The 19,454-nt window shown below is 37.6% G+C and overlaps 1 protein-coding gene across 12 annotated transcripts in view; it reads right to left on the bottom strand.

Annotated features, from left to right (window-relative positions):
* Window positions 1–5,412: 5,412 nt before the first annotated feature.
* The window catches only part of CHD9 (chromodomain helicase DNA binding protein 9), a 222,708-nt gene continuing 208,666 nt past the window's right edge, over window positions 5,413–19,454 (bottom strand). For all 12 annotated transcript variants that reach the window (XM_059381331.1, XM_059381335.1, XM_059381334.1 and 9 more), the window contains 5 exons: window positions 19,135–19,274; window positions 18,610–18,831; window positions 14,940–15,068; window positions 12,342–12,446; window positions 5,413–8,900 (listed from right to left, as the gene is read on the bottom strand). In XM_059381331.1, the coding sequence (XP_059237314.1) occupies window positions 8,037–8,900; window positions 12,342–12,446; window positions 14,940–15,068; window positions 18,610–18,831; window positions 19,135–19,274 (1,460 nt within the window). In that variant the 3' untranslated portion in view covers window positions 5,413–8,036. The remainder of the gene's footprint in view (window positions 8,901–12,341; window positions 12,447–14,939; window positions 15,069–18,609; window positions 18,832–19,134; window positions 19,275–19,454) is intronic.

The following is a 19,454-nucleotide window of genomic DNA, read 5'->3' as shown; positions in this document are numbered from 1 at the left end:
ACCCCCCTTTCTCTGTTAATAGTATATCGGTTGCTTCTTGTCTGTTGAAGCAATTTTGCAATCCTGGGATAAACCAACTTGATCAGGGAGTATAATACTTTTCGTATGTTGCCGGATTCAGTTTGCTAGCAATTTGTTAAAAATTCTTGCATTTTATAGTCGTAAGGGCTGTCCACCGGGCAGTTTCCTTGTAGTGTCTTTGGCTTTGGTCTCAGGATAATACTGGCCTCATAAAACTAATGAGGAAAAGGTGCTCTTTTTTCTTCTCCCCTCAGTGAAGCCTCCTCATCCAGGGGTTTTATCGTGGTTTTTTTTTTTTTTTTTGCTGTTAGTAATTTAATCTCAGTACTTTATTATACTCTTTGTTATAGTCTCCATTTTTTTCTTGATTCGGTGTCACTAATTTGTGCCTCAGAATTTTCCATTTCATCTAGTTTTATCTAACTTATTGGCATATAATTATTCACAAGGTTCCAAATGATCCTTTTTATTTCTCTAAGGATGGTAGGAATGTCCCTTTTCATTTTTGAATCTAGTAATTTGAAGCTTTTTTTTTTTTTTTTAAACTGATCAGTCTAGCTGAAGGGTTTTCAGTTTTGTTGGTTTTTTTGGAAGACCTACCTTTTGGTTTTATTTATTTATTTATTTGTAATTTCTTCTTCTTTTTTTTTTTAACAAGTGGTAACTTTTTTTTTTTTTTTTAAGATTTTATTTTATTTATTTGTCATAGAGAGAGAAGCGAGAGCAAGCACAGGCAGACAGAGTGGCAGGCAGAGGCAGAGGGAGAAGCAGGCTCCCTGCCAAGCAAGGAGCCCAATGTGGGACTCGATCCCAGGTCGCTGGGATCATGACCTGAGCCAAAGGCAGCCGCTTAACCAACTGAGCCACCCAGGTGTCCCTATCTTTTGGTTTTATAAATTGTCTCTACTTTCCATTTCATTCCTCCGGCTCAAGTCTTTATTTCCTAACTCCTTGCTTTGGGTTTAATTCTATCTTTTCCTAGTTTCTTAAGGAAGAAATTTACATCGATTTGAAAAAAAATTTTTTTTTATTTTAAAGATTTTACTTATTTATATGACAGAGAGAGACACAGTGAGAGAGGGAACACAAGCAGGGGGAGTGGGAGAGGGAGAAGCAGGCTTCCCGCTGAGCAGGGATCCTGTTTGGGGGCTCCATCCCAGGACTCTGGGGTCATGACCTGAGCAGATGGCAGACCCTTAATTGACTGAGCCACCCAGGCTCCCCTCAATTTTTTTTTTTCTTTTTGTAGATGTTTACACTTACACATTTCCTTTCACGCACCATCTTGGCTACGTCTCTATGTTTTGGTATGTTGTGTATTTGTTTTCATTCATCTCAAATTATTATTATTATTTTTAAAGATTTTATGTATTTGACAGAGAGAGAGAGAAATCACAAATAGGCAGAGAGGCAGGCAGAGAGAGAGAGGAGGAAGCAGGCTCCCTGCGGAGCAGAGAGCCCGACATGGGACTCGATCCCAGGACTCTGGGATCGTGACCTGAGCCGAAGGCAGAGGCTTTAACCCACTGAGCCACTCAGGTGCCCCTCAAATTATTTTTTAACTTCGAGATTGAGATTGCTAGGACTCAGGTTATTTATGAGTGTGTTGTTTCATTTCCATGTGTTTGTGAATATCCATGCTTTGTAACTGATTTCAAATTTCATTCCATTGTGGCTGGAGAATATACTTAGTATGGATAAATCTTTTAAAATTGGACACTTGTTTCATCTATTCTGGAGAAAGGTCTCGTGTGCCTTAGAATAATTTTTTTTTTTTTTTTTTTGCTACTATTTGGTGGTGTGTTCAACAAATGCTTCTTTGGGCCAGTTGGTTTATAGTGTTGCTTGGGCTTCCGTTTTCTTGTTGGCCGTTTGCCTACTTGTTCTATCCATTATTGATAGTGAGATTTTGAAGTCTCCAAGCATTGTCATTGAGTTTCAGTTTTGTTAGTTTTTGCTGCTTGTGTTTTGTCGGTCTGTTGTAGATGTCTATGTAAGTGTTATATTTTCCTGATAGAATGACCTTTATAACCATATAAAATGTTCTCATTTAATTTCTAGCAACGTTTGTTTGTTTTTAAGGTAATCTTTTATTAGTATAGCCTCTCCGGTTTTATGTTTACTGTTTACATGATATATCATAGATACATCATGCATATTTATATGACTTAAATCATTCATATATATCTAAATAATTTACATATACCTACATGAATTATTCAATTATGATCAATGAAGGCATGTCAAATCAGTGGAGACATTATATATTAAATAATGCTGGGATACTGCACAATTATTAATAAGTTCAAATTAGGATTCTTATACCATATGTATGTTACTAAAATAAATTCTAAGTCAAAAAAGGTACTAGATATTTAAAAAAAAGCAAACATGTATAGAATTTGGGGGTAAAAGAATTTTTCTGTGGAAAAACATCAAGAACTTAAATGTGGAAAAAATGGAGTATCAAAATGACCACATAAAAATGTAAAACTTGCACATTAAAAAAAAAAAGCAAAATTCATAGGCAAATTGGGAAAAATATTTACCTCTTATATAACAGATATTGTACAGAGAACATGAACAATTAATACACAGCATACAAATGGCCTTATGAAGAGATACGGAAGACTTTATATTACTAATAATCAAAAGAAATGTAAACTAAAACAAGAATCTATTTTTTTGTCTATCAAATTGACAAAGATTAATAAATATTCTAAAGCCCAAGGGTGCTAAAGAGACACAGGGAAAGAAGTAGTTTTATGCTCTGCTGTTGGGGTAGAAAACAGTACAATCCAATTGGTCTTAAATTCAAACTATTTCATGCCTAGGTATTTTTTTTAATGAAAAAATGTATGAAGAAACTTAAGTGAATGAAGAACTTAATTACATACATATCATTGGTTAGCCCCAAACTGAAAAATTTCTAAGTACTCAATAATTGGGCATTGTACAGATTATGTTGCATGTATATAGTGGAATGAGAAAGTCCTTAAAAATGCTGTGGAAGATTCTTTAATGACATGGGGATATTATCATGATATAATAAATGAGAAGTTACAAAATGTATGTACAGTATAACTCCATTCTTATCAAAATAATATATAATACGTATATGCAAAGAAAAATGACCCAAAGGTTAACAGTTGTCTCTGAGCATTCAACATCATGGGGGTTTTGGTTGACTTTGTGCTTCTCCAACTCCTCCTCAACCCCCAACCCCGCCGCCTCCCTGTTTCCTAGAATATGTAGGTCTTATTTTTTAGTAAGAAAAAAGAATAATTTAAGAATTCATCAAGATGGTACTTTTTGCCTATTAATTTGGCAAAGATTACTTCAAAAGACAATACACAGTATTGGTAAGATTTTGGGGTGAGCTTACACAAAACGTATGCTGCCGGGGTAGTATAAACGGCTACACATCGCATCGTTGTAAACTTGGCGGCACAAATTAAAATCCCAAAAAACAGAGGAAGTTGTTTCACTTCTAGGGATTAAGAAAGTCCTCGGGATGGACACAAAAGATTCATATTTAAACCCCAATGTCCATTTTTAAGTACATGGTTAAATAAATTACTTATGTAGGCGACAATAGTATGTATTAAACATCACAACACAGGATGCTATTGACATGGGTCAGTATGTTAAGGTCAGAACAGTAAATATTATGTCCCATATAATACTGCTTTATTAAGGAAATGTGTTGTGTAAGTTTCCTAGGGCTACCATAATAAAGCATCACAAACAGGGTGGCTTAAAATAACAGAAATTTATTCTCCCACAATTCAGGCCGGAAGTCCAAAATCCAGGTGTCGGCTGGGTTGCTTCCTTCTTCAGGCTCTGCAGGAGCATCTGTTCCTCGCTGCTGTCCTAGCTTCTGGTGGTTGTTGACAATCCTTGGTGTTCCTCGGCTACATCTGTATCACTCCAATCTCTGCTTGTTGGCTCATGTCCTTTTTCCCTTGGACTGGGTGTCCTCTCTTCTTATTGGGAACCAGCCACCGGATCTAGGGCCCAGCCTCACCTAGTGTAACTGCCAAGACCCTATTTCCAATTGAGGTCACATTCCGAGATTCTGGGTTGACAGATTTTTGGATGACGCGACTCAACCCACTACTTGAATATAACATCCATATAAAAACATTGGGTATCTCTCTGAACAGTATTGATCTCAGGGTGGGTTTATGATGATTTAACTAGTTTTTCTTTGTGCTTTTCTGCATTTTAAAATAAAAAGCTTATGTACTGAGTTGTATTTACATAGAGACTAAGTTCTAAATTTGTTGTAGAGGATGAACATTACTTGTAGTCGAAAATGACTCTCCCTCCCTATAGCTCACAAAACACAGAATCCATCATTTTGTACATAGTATACGTTCTTTCAGAAACATCTAATATAGCTCAATCTTCTTCTAGCACTGGAACAGATTACTGTTCCTCTGGGTGAGCACTAGACTAAGTAATTGATTTGTGTTTATATGCTACATTGTACAAAAAAGGGGAAAAAAAGGTTTTCTATGCACAGAAGTAAAGGGAAATGGGTTCCAAGTTAAATGAGTGTATAACGAGACTCTACTGTTCTCCTTTTCTAATCAGGGGAAAACTAAATTTCTTTCATGTTTACAAAAACGCTAAAAACAATAGTGATGAATTAGGAAAGACACTTAAGACCAAGGGGAAAAACAATTACTGATATCCAAAATGTACTCCTTTATGAGTTTTGGTACATCTCTTGAGTCTTTCTGGACATTTTTAAAGGTCAGGGGAAGAAAACTTAAGGAAATAATGATACAGTGGATATAACTATAGCTAGCTTCTGTCTTTTAAAAATTTTTCCAAGGTGGGGCGCCTGGGTGGCTCAGTGGGTTAAGCCTCTGCCTTCGACTCGGGTCATGATCCCAGAATCCTGGGATTGAGCCCCACATTGGGTTCGCTGCTTGGCGGGAAGCCTGCTTCCCCCTCTCTCTCTGCCTGCCTCTCTGCCTCCTTGTGATTTCTGTCAAATAAATAAATAAAATCTTAAAAGCATTTTTTTTTTTAAGATTTATTTATTTATTTATTTGACAGAGAGAAATCACAAGTAGGCAGAGAGGCAGGCAGAGAGAGAGAGGAGGAAGCAGGCTCCCTGCTGAGCAGAGAGCCCGATGCGGGACTCGATCCCAGGACCCTGAGATCATGACCTGAGCCGAAGGCAGCGGCTTAACCACTGAGCCACCCAGGCGCCCAATATAAATAAAATCTTAAAAAAAAATTTTTTTTTCCCCCAAGGTATAACTTTCCTTTTGGAGATTTAGGACTAGGGTTTCTTTCACAACTGGATTAAGATAAATTATAGATAAAAGTCAATTAAAAAAAGGAGTATTGTCATGTACAGAGGCTGACATCATGGGTAGTCAAAGAATATGTTTAATAAAAAATAATTAAACTTCCATTTGCTCTATAGAACATCATAGAAAGTAATTTAATAAATTACAAATGACTTTTTTAAGACGTTTGCTCAACTACAGAAAGCAAATTCAGACTACACAAAACACAACTGGTAAATATTGCAAATGTCCAAAAGAAGAATTGGACGAAGACTTGAATCATGAAACCTGAAACAAGGGCTATAAATACAAGGCAATAACAGCTATAATTCTTTTAGTAACTACCAACACATACTTGGATATCCTTTTAACTGCAACTTTAGTATTATGTAATTCTACTGATTTTTTTTCCTTATAACCCTTATCTTTACACAACCATATTTGCATTTTTTTAAGCTGACAGGTGGAAAACTTTTCCCCAATCAATACTAAATAGAAGTGTCTTGAAACCCGAGAGAAACTTTAACGTTAGTATTAGCCTTAATGCTTTGAAAAACTGTAATTGCCTTATTACGTAGAAAGAGAATCACTAATATGTTAACCAAATTCGTCTGATCATAATTAGGAAAATACTTTATCTCATAAATTTGATATAAATTAGCTTTTTAGTGACAAGATCTAGGGCTTTTTTTTTCCCTTTTTTTTTTTTTTTTAATTGGGGAAAGAAAGGAATGAAGATTATGCGGACAGAACTAGAGGGAAAGAGGGAAGTATGGATGGCGTTGAAATACCCCACCAGCAAACTAAGTTAACTGTGTTTGAAAAACTTTGGCTATCTCATAGGTGTGTTCTAGTTAAACAAAAGTGCAATACTGCAAAGGGAAGATACTAAATATGTAATATATCATTTTCATGATGAAGAATTACTACCCACTTCTCCCGGATGACTATTGCTAAGACATTGCATAAAGAACTATCAATTCAAAGTACTATTTTGGGAAAAATACAAAAATGAATACAATCTCAATGGAACTTAAATGACTTTGTAAATACATGTAACACTGTCTCTCTAGTGAGGGATTAGTTATCTTACATACAGAAACATAATTTACTGGTAAAGATCTGGGAAAATCCAATATAATTGTTGGATTTATGACGAAACAACAAAGTTCTATCAAAAAGTACTGAGTTATTTTTTTCTGTGGGAGAGAAGTGGGGTACTTTCCCCCTAAATTTAGCCCCTCACAAACTTTATCACTGACTTATCCAAGTATCAGAAAAATGCTAACATCTTTCTCTCCTTAGGATGTAAATGGTATTTTATGTCCAATTCAGTTCTAATTGTTTTTAATGTACATGAAGGTGATCCTGGACCTCTCTATCTTGTCGGAATTAATAGCAGCTTTAGCAGGAGAAACTGTATCACAAATCAAATATCAGACAAATTTTACATGATAAAGGGTTCTAAGAAATTGATCAGAAGCCTTGGGCTTCATTTTTGTGGTTGACAGGTATAACTTGTATAAATTTTTTTGAGATCATTCAAAGTGCATATTCAAAATGGGCCAACTCAGTATATTTAATATAAACTGATAACCCAACACTGATTCTGGGCAACATTTAGTCTGCTTATACCTAGCAACTTAAAAAAAAAAATGAATTTAGACTATTCTGCATATTACTTTATCACTAAGACCTGCTCATGTTGGAACAGTTCCATGACATAAAACACAAAGAGAAATCTACACGAATAAAGCAAACCAACAGTTTCTTTTACATGAAGTATGCTGTGTGGAACGATCTTCTCAGTGGTATTTCATGAGTTTGCCTTTTCTGAACCCTGGAAACAGACATTACTCATCAGAGACAGAATGATTTCTTTAGAGGAGGCCAAACTTTGAAAAAGTAAAACTAAGTATGTCTAGAGGGCGCCAAAGTCCCATGACACAGGACTCTTGTAGGACTTAATTTTACTGATATCAGAGTTAAGCTCAGCCGAAAGCAAGTCAGATTTCTTGCCAGATCAACATGATATAGAGGATGTGTTTAAAAAACCCCTGAAAACAAGTAGAGAATTAGAAACGAATGTAAACTTCCTAAACTAACTCAGCTGAGGTAACAGGTAGCCAGTTCAATTGGCTGATTGGGAAACTTATTTCTTCTTTAAAACACACTTGTACCTGAATTGGAAACGTCAGCAGTGCATCACGACACGAGAGCGTTTTCATGGAATTAAAGCAGTGGATGGTGATGTAGACTCTACAGCTTTCATGACATTCATTAGCTGCCCAAATTATTGCTGAGTTTTGATCTGTAAATTATAGGTGTCAAGGAGGCTGTAAAACTATATTCAAATTAAATCAGTAAATATGCATCAAGTATGCTGTGTTCTCTGCAAATATATTAAATATACAACTCTCATGGAGCATAATTTTCATAAAATTAACCCCCAACAAAATTATAATGCCTTTTTGTTGTAATTTTACACCTTTATGTATTTGATAGTACATACGAGTTCAGAAACTTATACGGATCTTAAGAAATAGTACATGCAAAACGTCTCTGAAAGCAGTTTGCACTTCTAAACAAATAACTGAAATGTTCGGTCAGTAAGTTATTGATGCACTCAACACTGGGGTATTTACAATTCATAATTAAAGAAAAAAAAATCCAAAATCAGTTCATAATTTAAGTGCAGTCTGGGAGTCAGTCTTCGTTACTCGAATCTGAATCCTCGGATGATGACGACGTACTGTCGGATCCAGACGAAGCATCAGCTTTCTCTGAACCCTCATCTGTGCTGTTCTCGTTGAGAGGACTTGCTTCAGTTCCCCCTTTGTCCTCCTGGTCTCTACCTCTGGACTCTTCCTCCTTTACTTCCTGGGACTTAGACGAGCCCAAGTCACTGTTTCTGTTTTTCTGTACGTCGAAAGTATTGGTCTGGGACGAAGTTGGCATGTGGAGATTAAGGCCTGGAGTGAGCAGCATCCCTGGGTAGAGTATATTAGACAGCAGTAGTGGGTTAAGAGCTAGCGGGTTGGCGGCTGCAGCGGTAGAGGACGTGGAAGGAGAACCCGACACGGAGTTTTCTCCCCCGTTCTCTGAATTTTGACTCTCTGTCCTTTCTTTTTTTCCTTCTAGCTCCTTCGAGTCATTTCCCTTTTTCTCTTCGGTTCCAGATTCAGTAGGCTTGGTCAGGAGCCCCCCCATGCCCAGCAGATTTGGTAAGCCAGTCATTCCTGACAGCAGCATGGGGAACATGGCGGCCACGTTTTTAGCTTCTCCTCCAGAAGACAGACCGGCAGGCATTCCCATCAGCCCCGCGGTTACTTGCAGAGACTGCAAGTTTTGTAGGTTTTGTTGTAAGGCCTGAAGGGTTGTGAGATCCACACCTGGAAGTAATCCGTTGGCTAACAAAGGATTGCCTGACACGCTGGTGGCAGTTGCTGCCGCCGCCGCTGCCGTGGCCTTGGCAATTCCACTTTTAGGCCGTCGCCCACGCCTGCTGACTTCCTCTCTCACAACAGGACCGGTGAGAATGCGCTCAAACATACTCTCTGGAAGAAATCCCTGGGGAAAAAAAAATCAGTAACAATAGCTACATTAGAATAAAATCAGTAGCGATCACATTAAAATTGGTAATTATTCATAGACCGAGTCTGTACTGAAAGAACGTAATCAATTATGAAAGAGACAGCCTCTTTCAGATAGTGAGGAGGGGTGTGAGACAGTTCCTCCGCTTCTCATTTTCTCACAGGGTAAGAAAGCAGGAAGAGGCCTCTAGCTTTCTTCCACATGGTGAGGCATACGTGTGTAGAAGAGTTCTAGGGAACTGAAGGTCCAAAGACATTTTCTCATGAGGTTACTTCTGCACCCTCACAGTTTCGCATCATCAGTTACTCTTGAAGACTACAGAAGTGCCCCTCGTCCAAGTTAGGAGAACGATAAGGAAAGAACAGAGGAAGTAAGTGAAAGGTTAAGATTACAGTGAGATGCTCCATGTGAATCTTTGTCACTTTGGGAGTAAGGGAGGGAGCTAGCACCATGCTGATAAAGATAGTTGAGTGATTCTCCCATGACTTTCTGGGCCCAGAACTCCTAAAAGTGATAGGAGTTGTAGAACTTCTAGGCTAGCAGGCTCCAGCAGAACTATAACGTAAGCCACATATGTAACTTTAAATTTTCTAGCAACTGTATTAAAAAAGGTAAAAGAGAAACAGGTGACATTAATTTTAGTAATATAGCCTAACATAATTATTATTATTTTTTAAAGATTTTATTTATTTATTTGACAGACAGAGATCAGAAGTACGCAGAGAGAGAGGGGGGTGGGAAGCAGGCTCTCCGCGGAGCGGACAGCCCGATGCAGGGCTCGATCCCAGGACCCTGGGATCATGACCTGAGCCGAAGGCAGAGGCTTTAACCCACTGAGCCACCCAGGCGCCCCATAGCCTAACATAATTAAACCAAAATCCCACCATCTCAATATGTAACCTATGAAAATAAAGATATTTTCTATTTTTTCCAAACTTAATCTTCAAAATCCCAAACCAGGGTGGGGAGATGGGCACAATGGGTGAAGGGGAATGGAAGACATAGACTCCGGTTACGGAATGAAAAAATTAGGGGATAATTTTTTTTTTTTTAAAGATTTTTTATTTATTTATTTGACAGAGAACACAAGTAGGCAGAGAGGCAGGCAGAGAGAGAGAGCAGCAGGCTCTGCACTAAGCAGAGAGCCCGATGCGGGGCTCGATCCCAGGACCCTGGGATCATGACCTGGGCCGAAGGCAAAGGCTTTAACCCACTGAGCCACCCAGGCGCCCCTAGGGGATAATTTTTAAAATTAATTAATTAATTAAGGGGGGCGGAATAGAGGGAGAGGGAGAATCCTAAGCAGGCTCCACACCCAGCGCAGAGCCTGAAGCGGGGCTTGATCCTGTGACCCTGGAATCATGACCTGAGCCAAAAATCAAGACTTGGCCGCTTAACTGACAGAGCCACCCAGGCGCCCTGAGTCACAGGAATAAAAAGCACAGGGAATAAAATCAGTGAAGTTATGACAGTGTTGTGTGGTGACAGACGGCAGCTGCGCTTGTGGAGAGCACAGTATAGACCTGTCCAATCACTGCGCTGTACACCTGAAACTAATGTAACATTGTGTGTCAAAAATACTCACCCCCCCCAAATCCCAAACCAGTGTTTTATACTTCTTACACAACCTAATTCAGGCAGCTACATCTCAAATGCTCAACAGCTACATGTGTTTAGTGACTATCATTTGTGACCCCTCTGCAGAGCAGTTTCAATACCTCTCTCTCTCTCTCTCTCTTTTTTTTTTTAAGTAGGCTCCACACCCAACATGGGGCTGAACTCACGACCCTGAGGTTAAGAGTCACATCGTCTACCGACTGAGCCAGCCAGGTGCCCCTAGATGGCAGTTTCAAAGACTCTCATGGTACTATTTTAAAATTTTGTTTTGAGGGGCGCCTGGGTGGCTCAGTGGGTTAAGCCGCTGCCTTCGGCTCAGGTCATGATCTCATGGTCCTGGGATCGAGTCCCGCATCGGGCTCTCTGCTCAGCGGGGAGCCTGCTTCCCTCTCTCTCTCTCTGCCTGCCTCTCTGTCTACTTGTGATTTCTCTCTGTCAAATAAGTAAATAAAATCTTTAAAAAAAAATAAATAAAATTTTGTTTTGAATTCATCAACTTAATTGTTTTCTTCACAAAAGCATTAGGGTTCACTGCAGAAAACAACAACAACAACAACAACAACAACAAATATACCACGGAAAAAAATCATCTGTAATTTCACCAGAGAAAAAAAACATTGCTAATATTTTAGGGTGTGTATTTCATTTCTCCCTTGTTCATATAGACAGATTCTACAATTCTCCCCACTCCGTTTCTAAAATAAATAGAATCATAATGAACATAGTTTTATAGCCTGTCCTTTTCATTTGGACACTTGTGGAAATAGTAGCTATTCTTTATTCAGCATTTACCACATGGTCAGGCTTGGCTTTTCCGAGGGCTTAATTACTACTCCATTTAACACACCGTGACCTTTCCCTCCCTTGTCATTGGATGTTCTTCTAAGATATAATTTTTGCCAGTTGTATAGTTTTCCTATATATGGATGGACCATTAATATATTCCCAATTTGTTACTATTATATATAATATCCTTATATGTTTCTTTCTGCACATCTTTGCTTAATCTTTGTGGCCTTGCTCAAAGAGTTATCTTAGACGTTAAAATAAAAACAGATTAATGATCAGTATATATTGATTCTGCATTCTAACTCAACAAACATCTGATAAATTTGTAATGTGTACTGCAAAATAAAAACTGTGAAAACACTGGCACATGTTTACACAATATTGCTAATTCTTTCTTTTCTTTTTTTTTTTTAGATTTATTTATTTATTTATTTGATAGAGATCACAAGTAGGCAAAGAGGCAGGCAGAGAGAGACAGGAAGGGAAGCAGGCTCCCTGCTGAGCAGAGAGCCCAATGCAGGGCTCGATCCCAGTACCCTGGGATCATGACTGGAGCTTCAGGAAGGCAGAGGCTTTAACCCACTGAGCCACCCAAGTGCCCCACACTGTTGCTAATTCTTAATTTAAAACTTCATCTCTGATATCATTAAATGGCAGGTAATTTTCTTTTTTGAGTATAGTTGACACCCAATGTTACATTAGTTTCGGGTGTACAACTTAGTGATTTGACAGGTTTACACAGGCTGCCGTGACTTATTCATCCCATAACTGGAAGCCTGTACCCTCTTTCCCCTTCATCCATTCTGCCCATCTCCCTACCCACCTCCCCTCTGGCAACCATCAGTTTATTCTCTGTATTTATAGATCAGAGTCTGCTTTTTGTTTGTTTTGTTTTCGGTTCTAGATTCCACTTATGAGTGGAATCATATGGTACCCTATCTTTCTCAATCTGACTAAATGGCGTCTAATTGTTAAGATGATGTGTGAGTTAGTATTTATGAAATTACTCACAGACTGCTTAACAACATCTCCCCATTCAGGAGCTACTCCGTATTCCGAATTTTCTTTTAGGAATCTACATAAGTCTTTCAAAGGGGGAGCAAATGCACCTCCAACCTGTAAATGAAAAAGACTGTTAGACACTTAAAAAATTAATTTTTATTATATATATATTATATATATTAAATATGAAGACCTTTTTGCTTTTATTCTGTGCTATACAGAGTTTATTTAAGACATATGTGTTTCTTGAATTACCTTTGACGTTCTCTACTATATTTAAAAGGACTACCACATGCCAAAGGCACTGCTAATATACCGTACAGACGTGTGGTATGTAAATTTTAAATGCTTTAAGTAACTAAAATAGTAAAATGAATAACCACGGTTTCCTGTGCACTTGCTATGCTGGATAGGTCATACAGCCTCGTTAAAAGCATGTGCCCTCCAGAGTCAGACTTACCAGCTACTGGAACTGGGCAAATCAGTACATCTCTCTGAGCCTCCATTTTCTGATCTATAAAAAAGGGGATTACGACAACACTTTCCTCACAGGGTTTTATAAGGATAAAAATGAAACCAATTCAAGTGCCTTAGCACAGCATCTGGTGCAAACAAACACCAAGTTCTCCTTCTTCTTCTTACATGCCAAGCATCATGCTAAGGACTTTCAGTATATAAATTTACTTTAGTTCTCACTATATCCTTTGAGAGAGTATTATTTCTGTTTTTCAAATGAAGGAATTAAGCCTCAGAGAAGTTAGGTAAGTCACCTAAAGCCAGCTAGTAAGCATTAGGGCCAGCTTTTAAACTCAGGTTCCGCAAAGTCATGCTCTTACCTATTACGTAACCTGAAGTATAAAATTAAACACATCTTTTGCATGTGAACAGTGATATAGCCAACTAATCACAATATGAAAAAATTTAAAAACTACATATGATAATTAGTAGGACATTAAAACAAAATATTTTGAAACTTCAATGATTTGGATCTACCAACTTAATGTTCCTTTGGTGTCTAAAGGTAATTCCTCTTTCCATACCTCTCTGAACATATACTATCTCTTGGTAGAATACAGACAGGACTTAAATGTCGCTACACCACCTAGAAGTTATAGGTATCTATAGTTATAATACCTTAAGCACTCTTTTCTAATATTTTCTGTAGTTTTTACTTAGTTTCTGTTGCCTTCTCCTTTTCGTTACCCCCTTTACTAAGCTCCAGTGTAAGCGGAGGCCCTTTGGGTGGGTGGTGTATAGGGATTCGGCAGGTAGATTCTTTTCAATCCTTTAGCCTGTGTGCTACAGACTCAGAACAATAAATAATACAAATTACGGGAGATGAACAGACCCCGTGTCAGGTTATAACAATTAGATAAAATTAGGAGTGTTTAATATCTAATAAGTAAAACCACAAAATTGTTCCAGTTCCTTAAAACTGGCTAAGACTAATTTATTCCTATCCAGTAATGCTAACTTTTGTTAGAAGATAAAGTGCTAAGATTTGTAACACCATCTATATAATCACAAAATTAAGTAAAATGCTACTAAAATGTCATCTTGTCTTTTCCCTAATCCCCCTATGACATCATTTTAAAGTACAAACAAACGCTGAATAAGCTCTATAAACTTGGGGGAAAATCAGTATTAATTTTAATGAGCTAGTGCACATAACAATATTAAAACAATTGTTAAGGTAATCTGATTGTGACTGAAGGAACTCAATGAGAAATTTGCTGTTCTTACTCCGAGGCCATCTTTTTCTCTTTTTAATTTTATTTTGTTGCATGCTTATCTGAGTAAAAAACAGAATAAAAATATCAGAGCTATAGGCCTACAGAAGGGTGCCGTAAGTATTGTATCATTTACTTTTGAGGTGAAGGAGACATCTACCAATCCATAAATGAAAACAATTTGGGGAAACAAATGTTGAGCCACATTTGGTTAAGAAACAGAATTTAGAAAAACTGGACTCTTACCATTCATCAGTCAAAAAAGCAGTAAGATAAACACAGCAGTGCCTTTTTTCTATAAGGTACCTTTGTTTAAGACATTTTACTTTCATCTGTCAGAAAATTATGTACTAGGCTCATTTAAAGGAACAAGATACTTTATGGCCATCTGATGGGAAATTTCAGTGATAAAAATGTAATCTCTGACGGCCTAATGAGAATGGTGGCTCTCTCATCAGCTTCTCACCCTCAGCAGTGTGGCCTTTCTGGGTGGGTGCTATGAGGGACTGTCTCATGTGCGGTAGGAAGTTCAGCAGCATCCTGGCCTCTACCTGCTGGATGCCAGTAGCGTCCCTGCCCTGCCTGCCACCTCCTCACCTCCCAAGCTGGGACCTCCAGACATTGCCAAATGTCCCTGCAAGACAAAACTGCCCCGTGCTGAGAACCGCTGCTTTGGATGTCAGGCCCTTGGGCAATGTCACATGGCTTACACACAGATGTGTCAAGTGACTTATTTTTATCCCAAGGCTTAGCCAAAGATGTGGGAATTGAAATTAGATTGCATAAAATTATAGTCCATGTCTTTCCCCACAAATCTGCTAGTTTTAACCCATCTCCAGGTCTGTTTATAAACAATTAACAATAAATATACACATACCTTCCTGGCATTTCTTCTGTTGATCAGCTGAACACGTTCGTCTCCAGTAAGACTATTAACATCGAGTTTATTAGGGTTTCTGCAACGATGCCTTTTTTGTTTAGGCCTCCCTTCATGGAGCTGTACTCTCTAAAACATATAAGTAAAGAAACAGCTTTAAAATCTTTACTTGTGCAAACAGTACAAAAAAGCTGATCCAACTAATTTAATTCTATAATACTGAAGATACATATAATATATATTATACACTGAAGAATATATATTTAATATATATTATACACTGAAGATAATATATATTATACACATATTTTACCTTTAGTATATAATATATATACATACATATATATTAAAGAATTTACCCATTACACTTTAAAAATACTTAACCTTTAAATATTTTTATATTTAACACAGTTGACCTTAAACAACATGGGGATCAAGGCTACCGCCCCTGCATAGTCGAAAATCCACATAGAACTCTTGATTCCCCCAAACTTAACCGATAATAGCCTACTGCAGACCAAAAGCCTTTCTGATGCTATCAACAGTTGATTAACACATATTTAGCATGTTATATTTATATTATATCCTGTATTCTTACAACAAAGTAGTAAGTTGTTGAACCTACTGGTACAAAGTAGGTTGAAGAAAAGAGAATGTTCTTAAGAAAATCGTATTGAAGAGAAAATACATTCTCAGTACCATACTGTAAAAATTCCACGTAAAAGTGGACCCACACAATTCAAGCCCAAGTGTTGTTCAAGGGTCAACTGTCTAATAAAAATATTAAATATGACTTCAAGAAATATAATATAAATCTTTTCTTCAAATTACATATTTGAAAACATATTCAAGGCCATCATATGATTGAAACACTATCATTCAGTGAGCGTTCTCGCTCCTGAAATGAGGTCTTTCCTTAAACGCTCTCACAGATCACTGTGTTCCTAGCATTGTCTGAAGGAGTTACCAGTAACACTGGAGCAGCCTCCTCGAAATCGTACAGTTCTTCACTTCTTCTCCTGATAAATTTCATCTGAAACATCAGATGTTTTTCTGCGCTGGTACAATCCATGTTTGTGCCAGCTGTGGCTTTCCTCTTCTCTTCGTCTCACTACTAGTCTTTCTTATTTCCCCTCAAGTAACCGTCACGATATTAAAAGATATTCTTATATTTTACGAATGGGAACCAAGGCTTGGAGAGGTTACCTTCCTCGAGGTCATACAACCAACAAGTGGTAGTATCTGGTAATGAAACTCTTTCCAGCAAACCATACTGCTCACTTCTATAATTTAACAAAGCAGGGCTTGGTGTGGGTTTCTGACCAATGAGAACAATGCAGGAGAGGAATGCTCAGACTCTTCAGCGTGGCAGACCCATCCCTTCACAGCCTGGACCTCAATTTACCTTTTCTATCCTGTTACTATTACCCCACAGATTTCCTCACATACCCTGCAATACCAGACTGGCCGCTCTTTTATGAATATGCCTTAGAGTCCTATCCTTTTTAACTCTTCCTACTCATTTTATAATGCTTAGAATATCCTTCTCTTGTGTTAACCTGGTCAAATGCCTACTTATTCTTTATCATCCACCAGTCACAGATGTCATCTCTATCTTCTTTCCACATTTCCCCAGATACTTTGCCTAGGAAGAATCACTCATTACTCTTTTTTATGTTTCCACAGTACTCTATACATAGCCTCGCTATTATATATCTATATGTTATAATTATTTAGCTATAGGGATACAACAGAATGTGAGAGCTAAGAAATCATTAATGTGAGATATCCTTCAGAAACCAAAACTAATCATCTTGTATTATCACAACAAATGCTGTTTTAAAATCTTAATATTCTATAATGTTACCTAAAAAATTATGATAATTTTATTAGCAGTGAAAATGATGAATGGCTTTTAAGTTTAAAAAATTAATAAAGATTCCTTTGCAGTGATGAGAGAAAGACAGAGAAACCCTACAGACTACAGTGGAAGTACCACAAGGGCAAGAACTTTATACTGTTTGTGGTTTTATCCTCCATCCCTTAAAAGAAGAACTAGCACTGAGTAGTTAATGCAAATCTACTGACTGAATAAAACGTTATTTTCTAACATGTTAAGTTACAGGGTTAAACTAATAATTCTTATTATTGTTAGAACTGCAGTATTCATTCTATGCTTACCCATCATATTTAGTGAAAACTCCTCCCCTCATAATTATAAAAACTTTGTTTTTTTAAAAAATCAAAAGTATTTAAAGTTTGAGAATTAGTGGCATCCTTAGAGAAGACCAGGGAGGGCGCCTGGGTGGCTCAGTGGGTTAAGCCGCTGCCTTCGGCTCAGGTCATGATCTCAGTCAGGGTCCTGGGATCGAGTCCCACATCGGGCTCTCTGCTCAGCAGGGAGCCTGCTTCCTCCTCTCTCTCTCTGCCTACATGTGATCTCTCTCTCTGTTGAATAAATAAATAAAATCTTAAAAAAAAAAAAAAAAAAGAAGACCAGGGATATGAAAGGCATCTGAACGCCAAGCCTGAGGCAGTCTGGTGTAGATGACCAGGTTATTTCCTGATGTTAATAATAGCGATGTAAAATTCTAGACAAAGTACACATTACAGACACAGAGACCACTGTAGGGACTGAAGTGTGGAGCTTTTGTGGTTCCTTAATCTAAAAAAGTAACAAGGTAATTTTTTTCTGTTAATAAAATAACAACTTTACCTTTATAGAGTAGATTTTTGTCTTCAAAGGACTTTCAGTTTTTACTCATTGGCTCAGTAAATGTTTATAGGAAGCTAGATACTATTCTATGGATCACAAAGGTGAATAGGATCTTGTCCTTCAGAAGCTCACAGAGTACTAGACAGCTGTGCTAGGTTCTCCATTCTAATGAAGGCAGATATAACAGGCCTCCTACACCTTTGCTCTTTGGGGGATCTGATGCGAATTCGGTATATCAGCACCTGATAGTAAAGTACTGCAAAATGCAGTGACAGATTTCTGTGAGTAAGAAAGTCATATGCCTATGAGACAGGGAGCACAGAGTATCTCAGGAGACAAAAAATGCAAATGAACTAAAACAATTCTCGCTCTGATGAGAGTAAACTCAGTGTGCACCTGCAGAGACACAACAGCAGCACTGCGGCAGCTTGAAGAAGAGCTTACGAGTAGCAGTTTGGACACTGGAGTTAAGACTGTGCCCTGGACTACTTACTTCCAATTTCGGTGTTTTAATTTATCCAGAAAATAGTTACAATTATGCCATTCTGATAAAGGTGTTAGGAGTGTTAAATGAGATAATGTATGTTAGTAAAATGCCTGGAACACGGTTAAGTCTCAATAAATGTTTAATATGATCACTGGTATCACTGGTAATTTAAAGTAAACTCCCTAAGGAAAAGGACTGGAAATTTTATACCTTTACAACCTACACTGGGTCTAACATAGTGCTCTGTATATTGGAGATGATTTTCATTATTAAATGCAGAATGGAAAAATGGAAATGGCACTGTGTTCTATCGGGGGGAAAAACGGTCATTATTTTTTTCTGTTTATTTTCCTTACCCTTGGGCAGAACACATATTTACATAAGTGGGTAAAAACATATGCTTCATCATTATGGATTTGATAAACCACAGAAATAAAATATACCAAGATCTGTAAGGCATCACCTACAGGAATAAAAGCTCCTAAATCTTCCACATAACCTGGGTGCTCCTTAAGCCATTTTTCCAAATCCTTTCTCTTTGGCGCATCATCGCCTGCAAGTCTTGTCCCGTCTTTGAGGTTAATGACTGGAACTGGACTTTCCGTATCAGGAATTCCTTGAGGTTGAGTGTAGGACAGTGCTGGAGTCATCCCTGTAGAAATCTGTGAGGTGGTTAAGCCCAAAGTAACCTGGAGAGAAAAAAACAAGTGAAAATTTTATTTCTATGCTTTATCATTCGATTTTTTGTCCAGTAAAGAAAATCTTTTTGAAGAGGAAAAAAGTAAGCTGTTTAAAATTCTGACAAATTTTCCAAGTTTAAGATTTTCACGAGTCTTGGTCAATGCTAGATTCCTCTGAGATATAATCTAGAAGTACACTCTAATTTCCTAATTAATATTTTTACTCTCTAAGACATTCGCAAAATAGCAATATATATATTTACATACTTTGGACTCAAATTTTGGACTCAAAGATCAGTACTTTTTACTTACATGGTTAGGTGGTTTATTTCTGTTAAAAAAGAGGATGTCAACACCTTCTACATTCTTCCTTCTTCCCCGCCTTTTTTTGACGATAGGCTGGTTGTCTAATCTAACGCCATTGGCACCAAGGGTTGACTGAATGGAAGTACCTAATCAAATAAAAACATGTAAAATAGTGATCAAAATTTAGATCTTAAGTAAATTAAAAGTACTTACTTTCTAAATATATGAAAGTGTTATTTCTTATTTTACAGGTCCTAAGTCCAGCAATTTTTGGGCTAAAAACACCCCCATTCCTCATTTAAAACGATAAGTAACTTTTTGACTTG

The sequence above is a fragment of the Mustela nigripes genome, chromosome 17 (assembly GCF_022355385.1).
Source record: "Mustela nigripes isolate SB6536 chromosome 17, MUSNIG.SB6536, whole genome shotgun sequence".
Lineage (NCBI taxonomy): Eukaryota > Metazoa > Chordata > Mammalia > Carnivora > Mustelidae > Mustela > Mustela nigripes.
Note: the sequence above shows the minus strand (reverse complement) of the source record. Positions and strands in the feature narration are given on the sequence as shown.